At 37.8% G+C, this 15240-nt stretch overlaps 1 protein-coding gene across 1 annotated transcript in view; it reads left to right on the forward strand.

Moving 5' to 3' along the window:
* Window positions 1-15240, forward strand: part of LOC120998141 (dynein heavy chain 5, axonemal-like) — a 268121-nt gene that overhangs the window by 179292 nt on the left and 73589 nt on the right. Inside the window, 10 exon segments of the mRNA XM_040428685.1 lie at window positions 2777-2927; window positions 3280-3394; window positions 3495-3593; window positions 4984-5084; window positions 5303-5452; window positions 6507-6581; window positions 7132-7302; window positions 7964-8116; window positions 10559-10663; window positions 10758-10924. Coding sequence (XP_040284619.1) covers window positions 2777-2927; window positions 3280-3394; window positions 3495-3593; window positions 4984-5084; window positions 5303-5452; window positions 6507-6581; window positions 7132-7302; window positions 7964-8116; window positions 10559-10663; window positions 10758-10924 — 1287 coding nt within the window.

A 15240-nucleotide genomic window follows, 5' to 3' on the forward strand; every position in this document is an offset into this window, starting at 1 on the left:
TTCCCATTTTTTTATACAAAGTTGGCATTTGACCAAGATATTTATCTCACCCAGCATGGGTATATGTAAAAAGACACCCCAAAACACATTCCCCAACGTCTCCTGAATACGGCGATACCAGATGTGTGACACTTTTTTGCAGCCTAGGTGGGCAAAGGGGCCCACATTCCAAAGAGCACCTTTCGGATTTCACTGGTCATTTACCTACTTACCACAAATTAGGGCCCCTAGAAAATGCCAGGGCAGTATAACTACCCCACAAGTGACCCCATTTTGGAAAGAAGACACCCCAAGGTATTCCGTGAGGGGCATGGCGAGTTCCTAGAATTTTTTATTTTTTGTCACAAGTTAGTGGAAAATGATGATTTTTTTTTTTTTTTTTTTTTTTTCATACAAAGTCTCATATTCCACTAACTTGTGACAAAAAATAAAAACTTCCATGAACTCACTATGCCCATCAGCGAATACCCTGGGGTCTCTTCTTTCCAAAATGGGGTCACTTGTGGGGTAGTTATACTGCCCTGGCATTCTAGGGGCCCAAATGTGTGGTAAGGAGTTTGAAATCAAATTCTGTAAAAAATGACGAGTGAAATTCGAAAGGTGCTCTTTGGAATGTGGGCCCCTTTGCCCATCTAGGCTGCAAAAAAGTGTCACACATCTGGTATCTCCGTACTCAGGAGAAGGTGGGGAATGTGTTTTGGGGTGTCTTTTTACATATACCCATGCTGGGTGAGAGAAATATCTTGGCAAAAGACAACTTTTCCCATTTTTTTATACAAAGTTGGCATTTGACCAAGATATTTATCTCACCCAGCATGGGTATATGTAAAAAGACACCCCAAAACACATTCCCCAACTTCTACTGAATACGGAGATACCAGATGTGTGACACTTTTTTGCAGCCTAGGTGGGCAAAGGGGCCCACATTCCAAAGAGCACCTTTCGGATTTCACTCGTCATTTTTTACAGAATTTGATTTCAAACTCCTTACCACACATTTGGGCCCCTAGAATGCCAGGGCAGTATAACTACCCCACAAGTGACCCCATTTTGGAAAGAAGAGACCCCAAGGTATTTCGTGATGGGCATAGTGAGTTCATGGAAGTTTTTATTTTTTGTCACAAGTTAGTGGAATATGAGACTTTGTAAGAAAAAAAAAAAAAAAGAAAAAAATCATCATTTTCCGCTAACTTCTGACAAAAAATAAAAAGTTCTATGAACTCACTATGCCCATCAGCGAATACCTTAGGGTGTGTATTTTCCGAAATGGGGTCATTTGTGGGGTGTTTGTACTGTCTGGCCATTGTAGAACCTCAGGAAACATGACAGGTGCTCAGAAAGTCAGAGCTGCTTCAAAAAGCGGAAATTCACATTTTTGTACCATAGTTTGTAAACGCTATAACTTTTACCCAAACCATTTTTTTTTTACCCAAACATTTTTTTTTAATCAAAGACATGTAGAACAATAAATTTAGAGCAAAATTTATATATGGATGTCGTTTTTTTTTGCAAAATTTTACAACTGAAAGTGAAAAATGTCATTTTTTTGCAAAAAAATCGTTAAATTTCGATTAATAACAAAAAAAGTAAAAATGTCAGCAGCAATGAAATACCACCAAATGAAAGCTCTATTAGTGAGAAGAAAAGGAGGTAAAATTCATTTGGGTGGTAAGTTGCATGACCGAGCAATAAACGGTGAAAGTAGTGTAGGTCAGAAGTGTAAAAAGTGGCCTGGTCTTTCAGGGTGTTTAAGCACTGGGGGCTGAGGTGGTTAAAGTAGCTTTATCTTTGGTGCTTTACTTTTCTCAAGGGAAGATGTAATCTAAGATACAAAATGAACAATAAAACAAAAAGAGATTTCTTTATTTCCATCTTAACTCCCATTCACATGCATTGCACCATCCTTTGCTGAAGATTATCAGTACTGAACCGACATCAGAGCTCTACAGCTTGAAGTCAGTGTGTCGCACACACAGTATAGCTCTGCTGTTGGCAAGATTTCCTGCACCATGTAAAACATTCTCTTTGTTGCTACATAGCACCAGATGGCAAACAGACAGATTCTTAGCATTTGCTGTAATTTAAAGGGGTTGTCTGGGATCAAATTTTTTTTTTAAAAACATGTTTATTCACTGTTACTAGCCGAGTCAAGGTTCCCCAGATGTTTTTAGGTAGCTTTTACACTGCTGCATGGCTCCTACGGTCCCCAACAGATTGTTTACATAGCTGTTTATCTGTGCGATCACTTCCTGCCGCACTGCACTGTGGGTCACAGCGCAGCGCGGCATCTCCCGGTTTCTACAGTCTAACATCTCGTCCCTGCGCCCGCCCCCCTCATACATATTCAGCCTCCTGCTCATTATAAAGCTCTATGCCCGGTGATGTCACCGGACCGGAGGGGCAGGGCTTTGCGCAATATCGGCCAGCCTAGTTACCGCCCTCCATCCACTCTGCATAATTACTTAGGCTGCCAGTGATGTCACGGGGCTCCCTGAGCAGCGGAGGAGGAGGCTTTGTTCTCCTGCAAGGGAACCGGTATGTCACTGAGTACAAGAAAACAGTAACTTCCGGACAAGAATTTCCTGGATGAAAACGGGGCTTCAGAAATATGTGCCAAAGGTAGTACATGCATGTTTGTAATGTGTATGTCAGTCTAGTACTATTAGACCAATGTCCCCAATCTCGGACAACCCCTTTAAGACTGAGGTCAGTCATGCAGAACATGACTGTAAACCTACTTATCATGGAGTTACTGACCTGTTTGTGTTTTGTTCAGTTTGCCAGATGATGAGCAGGAGATTTCGGTATTTGATTATTTTCTTGACGAATCAGGAGAGTGGGACACATGGCAGTCACGCTTACCAGATATCACATATGTTGGCAACACAGACATCATGGGAGAAATGTTCATTGAAACCCAAGATACGGTGAGTAGTTGCAAAAAGAGCGGAAAGGTTTAATACTGTTTGTGGAGAAGAGAACATATTTCTTTCTTGTAAAGAAAAAATGTCAAATATGATATTTGGTTTTCAGGGCAAATTAAATTCTTATTGAATGAACCATGACATTTATGAAAACGAATGCTAATGTCCTTTCTCAAGTTATGATGGACACTGTGGGGGACATTCACTAGGCAAAATGCATCAGGATTGTGTTACAAATTATTCTTAAAAGAAATGGATTACATGACATTTCAGTTGAAAAATCACTAGGCTGTACTTGCCAGATGCCCTGTTAGTACTGTTAGGTGTCATATTTATTATATTGGTGTTTTTTTAGGTTATAGTGCGCACTTTCTTAGAGTATGCCAGCATGGGATCCCAACATGTCTTACTAACTGGACCTGCCGGGTGTGGGAAAACAGCATTAATGAATGACTTCATTTCTACACAAGGTATATGAAGGATCGATTAAGAAACTAGTTGTACTCTACTAAATTGCATTCAGATTTTAGAAATATACTATAATATTGTTTTGTTCATTTTTTTTTTCAGACCGGACACGCACATTGCTTAAAAGAATGGTGTTTTCAGGATCTTCAAAGGCCAAAGAATTCCAAGAATTACTAGAGCAAAATTTAGTCCACAGGCAAGGTAATTCCATTATTGCTAGAATATGCCATCAATGTCTGATAGGTGCCGGCAGTTTTTGAAATACTGGCCCCAGCTAGTCTAGCACTAATGACAAAGCCTCGTTTGAAGATACTCAGATCGCTTGATTTTCCCATTCTAATATGGAGTCACATTGAAACTGATCCAAGGAAAACCTGCTTACTTGATATTATGCTACAGTTCATTGTTATGTGTCTAATTTCAATACAGTGAAGCTCCCACAGTGAAAGGGCAGGACACAGGTGTCTACAAAACGTGGCCGTTCCGTGTAATGTTGAGTAACTTCAGTCCACAGATCTTCCACTTATTTTAATTTAAACCATTTTTTATAATCCATATTAATGCAGAGTTCAATTCATAATTTTGATGAATGCTGCTTGGAGTCTGTCAGCACTGTGTTGACAGACACACCCCTAATAACTTAGTTCCTGTAATGCAGTTCAATCTGCAGCCTTACATGCAGGGAGATTATTTTCTTTTCATTTAGTGTGCAAGCATGACCACTGCTGATGGAGTGCAGGGTGGTCGTAACCATGGAAACAAGCAGTGTATAATGTGATGGAAAAATTAATCCAGTCAGCAAGGGAAGCAATATAGATAATAATATATTAGTAAATGGTTTATATAAACTTCCTCTACATAATAAATGTTATTTGCTGAAGTAAGACAACCCCTTTAAGATGCATCAGGGCATTTATGCTTGGTTCTCATAAGGTAACAAAAAATATCTTTGTACTTACTTCATACTTTCGTTGTGTCTGAGTCAAATGTCTTGCTTACAGATATTGTCTTGCATACAATAAATTGAATAGTGTCATCCAAAAAAAAAAAAAAAGAAATTGCACGTTTTATGAAATTGGGGGGCTATTGTCACACCTCTCAGCTGCAGCACTGGCTCATGGCTAAAAGTTAATGGGGGAGATTTATCATCTCCCTGCGCTAGAAAAGTGGTGTGCTTGCGACTTTTTAAATATGAATTTTTAAAAGATAGCAAGTGCCTTTTTTTACACCACCCTCACAACTTTTCAAATAGGAGGCGTGACAATGGTAGGAAGGGGTGTGGCCAGCATCAGCGACAAATTTATCTTCTAGTTTTCTGGTGCAGAAAGCGCCGGTCTTGATAAATCTCCCCCAGTGTTTTCTATGTGTCATTCATCACCCGACTAACAGGGCAGTAAATAATTTAAGAAATTGGTCATAATGTGCATGTCTTCTGTAGAAAATTTAGATTGTAATCTTCACTTAGGGAGTTGAGGAAGTTGCTATTGCTATATAAATAATGGATTTTATGTTCCGTTTACTCAGGGTAAATATTTTTCTACCAGTGAAAAGTAAACCGCTGTTACATGATGAGGTATAATATATCTTTCAGGTTTCATATATGGTGCAAAAGATGGGAAAACTCTGCAGTTATTTATCGATGATCTGCACCTTCCTACACCTGATGAGAATGGGGTACAGCATTGTAATGAGGTAAATTGTTTAAAGAGCCAGTAAACTAAAGTAAGCATTCAAGGCTATAGACACCTTTGCAGCATGCTTTTATTATAGCATTGGAAAGATTTTTCCAGTTGGCCACTTATGTGTTCATAGCATCTTATTCACTATGTTCATACATCTCCTTGCTTTTTATATTGCATTTTGATTTAATTGTGTATGTGTTAAAGTGACTAAATATAACATATGTTTAGCTACTAAGAATGCTTCTTGATGACAAGTCTCTGGTGAGATTCAACAAACCTTTTGAGTGGCAAACCATAGAAGGGCTCCTCGTAAAAGCTGTAATGGGTCAACCCAAATATGTCAACAATGCCCATAGAGTTTCAGCTCAACGGCTATTGGTAAGTTATTAATAAAGTGCTCCGATGTTTAAATGTGTCAAAATCTACCTAACAGTAATGCACCAGAATACAAAACCTATATTATCAATATACAAATGCCGGAGCCTACATCATAAACTATATAAAACAAATGAACCATAAAAGTACATCTTTTGTGTAACGTGGCTGTCCTAATGTTACCTGATGACATATATCAAAATAAACAATGGGATATCAGTGGCATTGCTCTGTACCTCATCAGTACTGAATTTTTTCTTGTCTGAAATACAACTGTAATAATATTATTAATATTTTTATTTCTATGTAAACTTAAATCTGTACTATATTATTTTTTTATGAAAAAATAATTCAATAGTACTGTACAATAAATTATATTACACTTTGTAATATATATTTTGTTATAGAAAAATGCCTCATTCTCCACTTATAACCTATTGTACTGCTCCTCCCACAACCTCCTGAACTGATCATTCATCCATGAATTCTAAATTGAAATCACAGGAGGTGTGATCTGGTGACATGCTGGCCATACAATCTGTGGAGGGAAAATGGGAAGGAGAAGTGAGCTGCTAGAGGGAGACAGGGGCAGATAAGCTCAAATACAGTATGCTTCTGGCTTTACTAAGCTTCCTATTCTACTCAGTCTAATGTCCACTCACATTGAAGCAGGTGTGATATTAAAGTCATTTTTTTATATTAAGATCATGCACATACAAAGTTACCTCAATGTTTTCAAATAAATTTAAAGGTACAGCGTCTCCAAGTGGTCCTCACTCCAATCCAGTGGGAGAGATTGGAGTGAAGAATATTTAGAGAAGCTGTACTACACTGTTCAGAGCTGCTGTATCATTCCTCTATGCTGCTGATACATCTGATGGTATGCTACAGAATAATAGGGGATCAGGATCTCCTCTGTGTGTGCTGTCTATGGGAGACATCATAGCAGGTAGTCTTCATCCACTTCATAGGATTGTCTTTTTTGTTCCATAGTTTAGTAACACAGTTTAACAATTGTTCTTAAGTTTACATTAACCTTTCAATGTAATACCTTCAGCGGCATTTTTCCATATTCCATCTACCGAATCTAGAAGGCTCCCAGCTACAAAAAGTGATTTTCTCCATACTGGAAGTAAGTTGATTCATTGCTTCATTAGTTCTTGAGCTGGCAGTACTAATGGTCAATTTCCTTTTTTAATTTATCTAAATTTACAGCGATCACATCTGTGTGATGATACAAACTTATCATTTGATTCAATCAAAATCTAATTTGTATCAATGTAATTTTATTTCTAATTTTATGCTGTGGACAACTCTTTGTGCTCTTAGTAATTTGGCAACAAGAGAATTGACTCATGAATAGAAAGCAAGCAGATAATAAAAACTGTGCTGACAATGAATCAGACATTTGCTTGCATTTCACACTTAAAGCAACAGCTGATTTGTTGCCACATGGAACATATTCCTTTTTTTTTTTCAATAACATGTCTACCCCCTTCCCTATTGACTTTGTACATTCTCACCCTATTTTATTCAATGATTTATTTCCATTCTCGCAGTGGGAATGGTGTTCCTCATTCCATTTTTTAGGTATATTGTTCTTCTCATTGTGAATTGCAAATATAAAGTAGTTTCTGCTCATCATAAAATAATCTATATTCACTTAGGGCTTTTCATTTCAGGCAAATATGGGTGAGAAAGATGGCCTTTCTCTGCAAGAAGATTTTCAGTTATCCTTGGCAAAAGCCTCATGCCATATTTTGGAATCTGTTAGAAATATCTTAGTTAATTCCTCAACACCAGGCAGACAGCACTATCTTTTCTCTTTGGGAGAAATAACCAAAGTATTTCAGGTAATATTAAGAATGTATGGACGTATTTGCAAAACACAAGATCTAGAAAGTATTGTTGACAGATTTATGAAAACATATCCTTGATATAATATTTAAATGTATTTCATTTGTCTCATTGTATCACTTATGAAGAATATATTAGCCTTTAGTAATACAATCTAAGTCACAATAACCATGGGCTCTAAAATACTTATTTTGATTTGATTAAACTGCAGTCCCTCTAAGCAATAACTCATCATAGATAGAGGCTCAGAGATGTTAAGCAATTGACTATACATGTACAACAGAATATCTTTAGCGTAGGGACAGATGTGAGTGCAGACACTGAGTGAGCTGCTACATGTATAGTGAATACTTCTAATTTCTGGCGGCTCTGCCTGTCGTCATAGGTTCATACTATTAGCCTGTATGACCTTAATTGATCAGTAATAGTTTGTCTTTTAGTGCATCAAGGTTGTTTTTAGTTGTTCTATCCAGGCTAGGTTCACATTATATATTTCCTGAACAACACACCTGATCAATCTTTTGTTCCTGAAGAGATGCTGTTATATCAGTGTACTGACAGCAAAAGTTGACATATTTAATGAAAATCTTTCAATTGATAATACCAAAGCATTTGACAGCAAATACACAAAAACTATATATATATATATCTTTACAGTCTCTTCGGAAGCTGTCCAATGAAGATCGTGAAGACCGTGGCACTGTTGTAGGATATTGGGAGCATGAAATGAATTGTGTAATACGGGACAGATTGTGCAGGCATGCAGACATCAGTTGGTTTAAATCAGAATTGACAACAGCCATCAAAGAGGTATACGCATACTTAGTGATATTCTACCAGTCAAGCTTATTTATGTCTAAAGTGCATCTAATACAACCTACAAACAGCTGAAAGAGAACCTGTGGTGCATGTTGTAGAGCAGGAGGAGCTGAGCATACTGATATATAGTTTTGTGGGAAAAGATTCAGTAAAACTTGTAATTTATACTTTTATATCTCTGCTTTTTATGTACTTAAAGGGGTTATCCATTCCTATAAAAGGCCCCTCAATATGCCCGGCCCCCCACACTGAATATACTTACCTGGGTCCCCGCTCCCTGCGCCGCTCATGGTCCCCGCACCGCCGCTGCTGCTTCTCCCCGTGCCCGGATGAAAACCTTCGGTGTTTGGGGGAGCAGCCAATGGCAGGCGGTGATAGGGACGAGCCTCCCTAGCGTCACCCATGATGCTAGGGAGGCTTGTCCCCCTCCCTGCCTGCCATTGGCTGGTGTCCTCCTCCCGACACCGGATGTTTTCATCCGCGCACAAGGAGAAGCAGCGATACGGAGACCAGGAGCAGCACAGGGAGCGGGGACCCAGGTAAGTATATTCAGTGTGGGGGTCCAGCACATTTGGGGGCCTTTTATAGGACCACCCTTGAGCACAGCTATCAGTAACTGACAGCTATCTATGTATACACACTTACACAGAGAATTCTATGAATCACTGATAACACCTCTCCCGTGTACAACTATCAGTGACTGACAGCTGTATCTGTATACACACTTACACAGAGAATGCTATCAATCACTGATAACACCTCCACCGTGTACAACTATCAGTGACTGACAGCTATCTCTGTATACACACTTACACAGAGAATGCTATCAGTCACTGATAACACCTCCCCGTGTACAGCTATCAGTGACTGACATCTGTATATGTATACACACTTACACAGAGAATGCTATCAATCACTTCCAGTGTTCAACTATCAGTGACTGGCAGCTATGTATGTATACACACTTAGACAGAGAATGCTATCACTGATAATACAAACCGGATTCCAAAAAAGTTGGGACACTAAACAAATTGTGAATAAAAACTAAAGGCAATGATGTGGAGATGGCAAATGTCAATATTTTATTTGTAATAGAACGTAGATGACAGATCAAACGTAGATGACAGTTATCTATGTATACACAGTTACACAGAGAATGATATCCATCACTTATAACATCTTTCCCATGTACTTCTATCAGTGACTAAGGCCCCTTTCACACGAGCGAGTTTTCCACGTGGGTGCAATGCGCCTGCACGGAAACCGGACCCATTAATTTCAATGGGGCTGTGTACATGTGTGTGGTTTTCATGCATCACTTGTGCATTGCGTGAAAATCGCAGCATGTTCTATATTCTGTGGTTTTCACGCAACGCTGGCTCCATAGAAGTGAATGGAGCTGTGTGAAAATCGCATCGCATCCGCAAGCAAATGCGGATGCGATGCGTTTTTCACGGATGGTTGCTAAGAGAGGTTGTTTGTAAACATTCAGGTTTTTATCACGCGAGCACAAAACGCATTAAATCACACTGCATCCGTGTGATAAAAACTGAATAATTGGACGCTATCACAAACAAAACTTAATGGACTTGCTTGCGAAATCGTACAGTTTTCACTGAACGCATCCACAGCGAATCCGGACCTGATCCGGACACCATCGTCTGCAAGGTGCCTAACAGTTATCTCTGTATACACACTTGCACAGAGAATGATATCAGTCACTGATAACACCTCTCCTGTGTACAGCTATCAGTGACTGACAGCTATCTATGTATATACACTTACACAGAGAATGCAACCAATCACTGATAACACCTCCCTCATGTACAGCTATCAGTGACTGACAGATATCCATGTATACACACTTACACACAGAATGCTACCAATCACTGATAACACCTCCCCTGTGTACAGCTATCAGTGACTGCTATCTATGTATACACACTTAGCATTCTCTGTGTATCCACCACTGATAAAACCTCCCCATGTACAACTATCAGTGACTGACAGCTATCTATGTATACACACTTACACAGAGAATGCTATAAATTACTGATAACACCTCCCTGTGTACAATTATCACTGACTGACAGATATCTCTGCATACACACTTACACAGAGAATCCTATCAATCACTGATAACACCTCCTCCGTGTACAGGTATCAGTGACTGACAGCCTCTACAAGGAGGTTTGACACTATTTTCTTACTTCTTGCTTTATATGCCATTTGATGGTTTTATAGCAGAATTTCTGACCCCCAAGAATTATAGATCGTTTCTAGTTGTGAAGTGTTTAAAATTATACAATTTATACATTTGTTTATTATTATTTTTTATCTTAATTTAGTTGATTCATGTAATTTAATAAAAAGTGAATATTAGTTTACAATTACTGATGTGTTTTAGGTACTCATTTTTCTGTCTATTGCCAGTATTTTCCAGACATAACATCATCGGCACTTCAAAAAATATATACAACATTTCCATTGGAAATGAAGTCGTCTTATCAAACCAGCACCAATAACAAAGATGTCAAGGTAACTTTCCATACAGCATGTTGTACTAAACTGTGTACTTTATATTTTTCTTTTCCTTATGAATACTAAACCTATTCTGGTTACGCTTCCTTAGATCTTGCTGCAGTCTCTTGAAAAACTTAATGATGTGCAGACCTTCTTGGAGACCATTGTACAGCATTACAACGAGGAGCTTGGACACCAAAAGCTGCAGATTGAATTGTCAGAGAATGTTGTAATTCAAGTGATCCGTATACACAGGGTCTTGTGTTCAGAGAATAGGTATGAGCTTTTGCATTTCCCTCTGTATTACGTACGTCAGTGTCATACGGAAGTTTTCATCTCAAATTTTTTGATACCTAAATAAAATCTTTTGGCTGGGCAATTTTCCAGGTTTTTATTTTCATTTTTTACTCCCAGTCTTTCCAAAGCCATAACATTTTTATATTTCTATTCACATAGCCGTATCGGGGCTTATTTTTAGTGGGACAAGTTGTACTTTTTAATGGCACCATTTAAGGTAGCACATAATAAAGCAGCAAAAAATTCCAAACAGGTAGAATTATAAAAAAAAAACCACAGTTCTGCCACAGTTTTATGGGTTTTGTTTTTACAGCATTTCCTATGCGGTAAAACTGACCTGTTACTTTCGTTCTCCGAGTTAGGACAATTACAATTATGCCACATATGTATAGTTTTTCATGCATTTAAATACTGAAAAAAAATCTTTGGAAAAAAACAATTTTTTTCTTTGCATTGCCATATTTTATCACCATAATTTTTTCATTTTTAGGCTTCATTCACACGTCCGCAATTCTGTTCCGCATTTTGCGGAACGGAATTGCGGACAAATTCATTTCTATGGGGCCGCACGATGTGCTGCCCGAATCCGTAATTGCGGATCCGCACTTCCGGGTCCGCAATTACGTTCCCGAAAAAAATAGAACATGTCCTATTCTTGTCCGCAATTGCGGACAAGATTAGGCATTTTCTATTATAGTGCCGGCGATGTGCGGTCCGCAAAATCCTCAAAAAACATACGGATGTGTGAATGGACCCTTATGTTTACTGAGCTGTGTGATACCATTTTGGAGTGTATATGAAAACAGTGAATCGCCCATTTTTTTCTGTTTTGCTTTTTGCCGTATGGTATAAATATTTTTATATTTTAATAGTACAGGCATTTTTGCATGTGGTGATGCCCACGATGTTTATTTTTTTAATTGCTTATGTATTTTTATTGGGGGAAGGGGGGTGATTAGAATTTTTATATACTTTTTAAAATATTTGTAAAAACGTATTTTTAATTTATTTTACACGTTTTAATAGCTCCCCTAGGGAACTTGAACAAGCAATCATTAAATTGCTTCTCTCATAGACTCCAATGCATTAGCCAGTGTGCCCTCCTGGTTTTTGACCTCCCAGATGTCATGATCACAATTTGACCACAGCACAAAGGGGGATTAAATGTGTGCGATCAATGTTATCGTTGATTGCATACGTTAGCCCTGGGTGCCTACTGTTCAAAAAAGCAGGCAACCAGTGGCTATGGTGTCCCGCTGCATTCACGTGTGGGTGCCATCTTTAACCCCTTCAATACCAAGCAAGTTTTTACCTTCAGGACCAGGCCATTTTTAGAAAATCTGACATGTCATTTTGTGTGGTAATAACTTTAAAACGCTTTTACTTATCCAGATCATTCTGAGAATGTTTTATCGTCACATATTGTACTTCATGACAGTAGTAAAATTAAGTAAAAAAATTCAATTTTTATTTATAGAAAAATACCAAATTTACCAAAAATTTGAAAAAATTTGCAAATTTCCAAGTTTCTATTTCTCTACTTTTATAATAGACAGTAATAAATACCTCCAAAAATAGTTATTACTTTACATTCACCATATGTCTACTTCATTTTGTGCATGCCATTTCATTTTTTGGGGACGTTAAAAGGCTTAGAAGTTTAGAAGCAAATCTTGAAATTTTTCAGAAAATTTCCAAAACGCACTTTTTAAGGACCAGTTCAGGTCTGAAGTCACTTTGTGAGGCTTACATAATAGAAACCACCTAAAAATTACCCCATTTTAGAAACTACACCCCTCAAGATATTCAAAACTTTGATTTTACAAACTTTGTTAACCCTTTAGGTGTTCCACAAGAATTAAAGGAATAGGGAGATGAAATTTCAGAATTTCCAATTTAATCAATTTTTTCCAGTAACAAAGCAAGGGTTAACAGCCAAACAAAACTCAATATTTATTACCCTGATTCTGTAGATTACAGAAACACCCCATATGTGATAGTAAACTGCTGTACGGGCACACGGCAGGGCGCAGAAGGAAAGGAATGCCATATGTTTTTTGGAGGGCCATGCCACATTTGAAGACCCCCTAATGCGCCCCTAGAGTAGAAACTCCAAAAAATGACCCCATTTTGGAAACTACGGGATAAGGTGGCAGTTTTGTTGGTACTATTTTAGGGTACATATGATTTTTGGTTGCTCTATATTACACTTTTTGTGAGGCAAGGTAACAAAAAATAGCTGTTTTGGTACCATTTTTATTTTTTGTTATTTACAATGTTCATCTGACAGGTTAGATCATGTGGTATTTTTATAGAGCAGGTTGTTACGGACAGGACAATACCAAATATGACTATTTTTTTTTTTTAGTGCTTCCAATTCTGTCTTATGTAGGGTCTCATTTTTTGAAGGATGAGATGACTGTTTTATCGGTACAATTTTGGAGTGTGTATTAATTTTTTGATCGCTTGGTATTACACTTTTTGTGATGTAAGGTGACAAAAAATGGCTTTTTTTACACCGTTTTTATTTTCTTTTTTTACGGTGTTTATCTTAGGGGTTAGGTCATGTGATATTTTTATACAGCAGGTTATTATGGACGTGGCGATAACTAATATGTATACTTTTTTATTTATTAAAGTTTTACACAATAACAGCATTTTTGAAACAAAAAAAATGTTTTAGTGTCTCCATATTCTGAAAGCCATAGTTTTTTTATTTTTTGGGTGATTGTCTTAGGTAAGATTTTCTTTTTTGCGGGATGAGATGACGGATAGATTGGTATGATTTTGGGGTGTGTATGACTTTTTAATCGCTTGGTATTAAACTTTTTGTGATGTAAGGTGACAAAAAATGGCTTTTTTTACACTTTTTTTTTTTTTTTTTTACGGTGTTCACCAGAGGGGTTAAATCATGTGATATTTTCTATAGAGAAGATCATTACGGACGTGGCAATACTTAATATGTCTACTTTTTTATTTATTAAAGTTTTATACACTAATATTTTTGGAACAAAAAAAAAATCATGTTTTAAGGTCTCCATAGTCTGAGAGCCATAGTTTATTTTTTGGGTGATTGTTTTAGGTAGGGGCTCATTTTTTGCGGGATTAGGTGATGGTTAGATTGGTATTATTTTGGGGGGCATACATCTTTTTTGATCGCTTGTTTTTAGCACAGTTTTTATTTAACTTTTTTAACAGTGCTCACCTGAGGGGTTAGGTCGTGTGATATTTTTATAGAGCCGGTCTATACAGACGCAGCGATACGTAATATGTCTACTTTTCTTTTTTTTTCCCTATTTCTTTGCAAATTTTTTTTTACTTTATTTTGGAAAAAGGACGCTTTTTTTTTACTTGAAGCTTTAATTTTTTTATTATAAAAAAAACCTTTTTTTTTTACTTTATTTTACTTTTTATATTTGTCCCACTGTGGGACTTCATCTTTTCAGGGTTTGATCCCTGTTTCAATTCAGTGCAATACATTCTGACAGTTGCCTAGGAGACCCAGCGCTCAGGCTGGATCCCCTGGGCTTCCGTAGGCTGGCAGCTCCAATGCCTGTGTAAGGCATTGGGGCTGCCATGGCAACCATCGACCCCCTGCCAGCGCAGCGCAAGGGGCGATGGAGTCAGAGGGAACCCCCCTCCCTCTGTATACCCCGCACGTGCCGCGGTCAGTGCTGTCAGTAACAGCCGGGCCCATGCTGCGGATCGGGCGGGTGCAGCCCCTGCACCCACCCGATCCCATCACATACATGCACGTGAGGATGCGGCAAGGAGCCACATTCGCTCACGTACATGTACGTGATAATGCGGGAAGGGGTTAAATACCTGACTGCCAACATATTTATTTGTTAGGTGGTCAGGAACAGGTTAAGATCCAACCCAAAACTAAAAGAAATTGACTAATCTCCATTTACAATGTTCTGTGCTAATTTCTGTGCCGATTAGCCTCCTGGTTATTTTAGAATAACTATGAAGAAATATCTAACAACGTTGGTCATAATCGGTTATAGGTAACTTTTTGACCAAATTGTAAGGTGTCTGTATGATATATGCCAATGTTTTATTTTTTATGTGGATAAGATCTTTAGTTTTAAATAGTTTGAATGAACACTTTAATTTCATCAATTGATCTCATAACAGAATCTCTGCCTACAGTGAAATTACTGTTTGTATTATTATAGCTTTCATTGTATGACATTTATGGCGGCTTAATAGAACAACTCTATCTATGCACTGTTTACTGTAATTTACTAATTTATCATTTATAAAGGATGGCGCATACAATGAATATCTTT

The sequence above is a fragment of the Bufo bufo genome, chromosome 4, assembly GCF_905171765.1.
Source record: "Bufo bufo chromosome 4, aBufBuf1.1, whole genome shotgun sequence".
NCBI classification, from domain to species: Eukaryota; Metazoa; Chordata; class Amphibia; order Anura; family Bufonidae; genus Bufo; species Bufo bufo.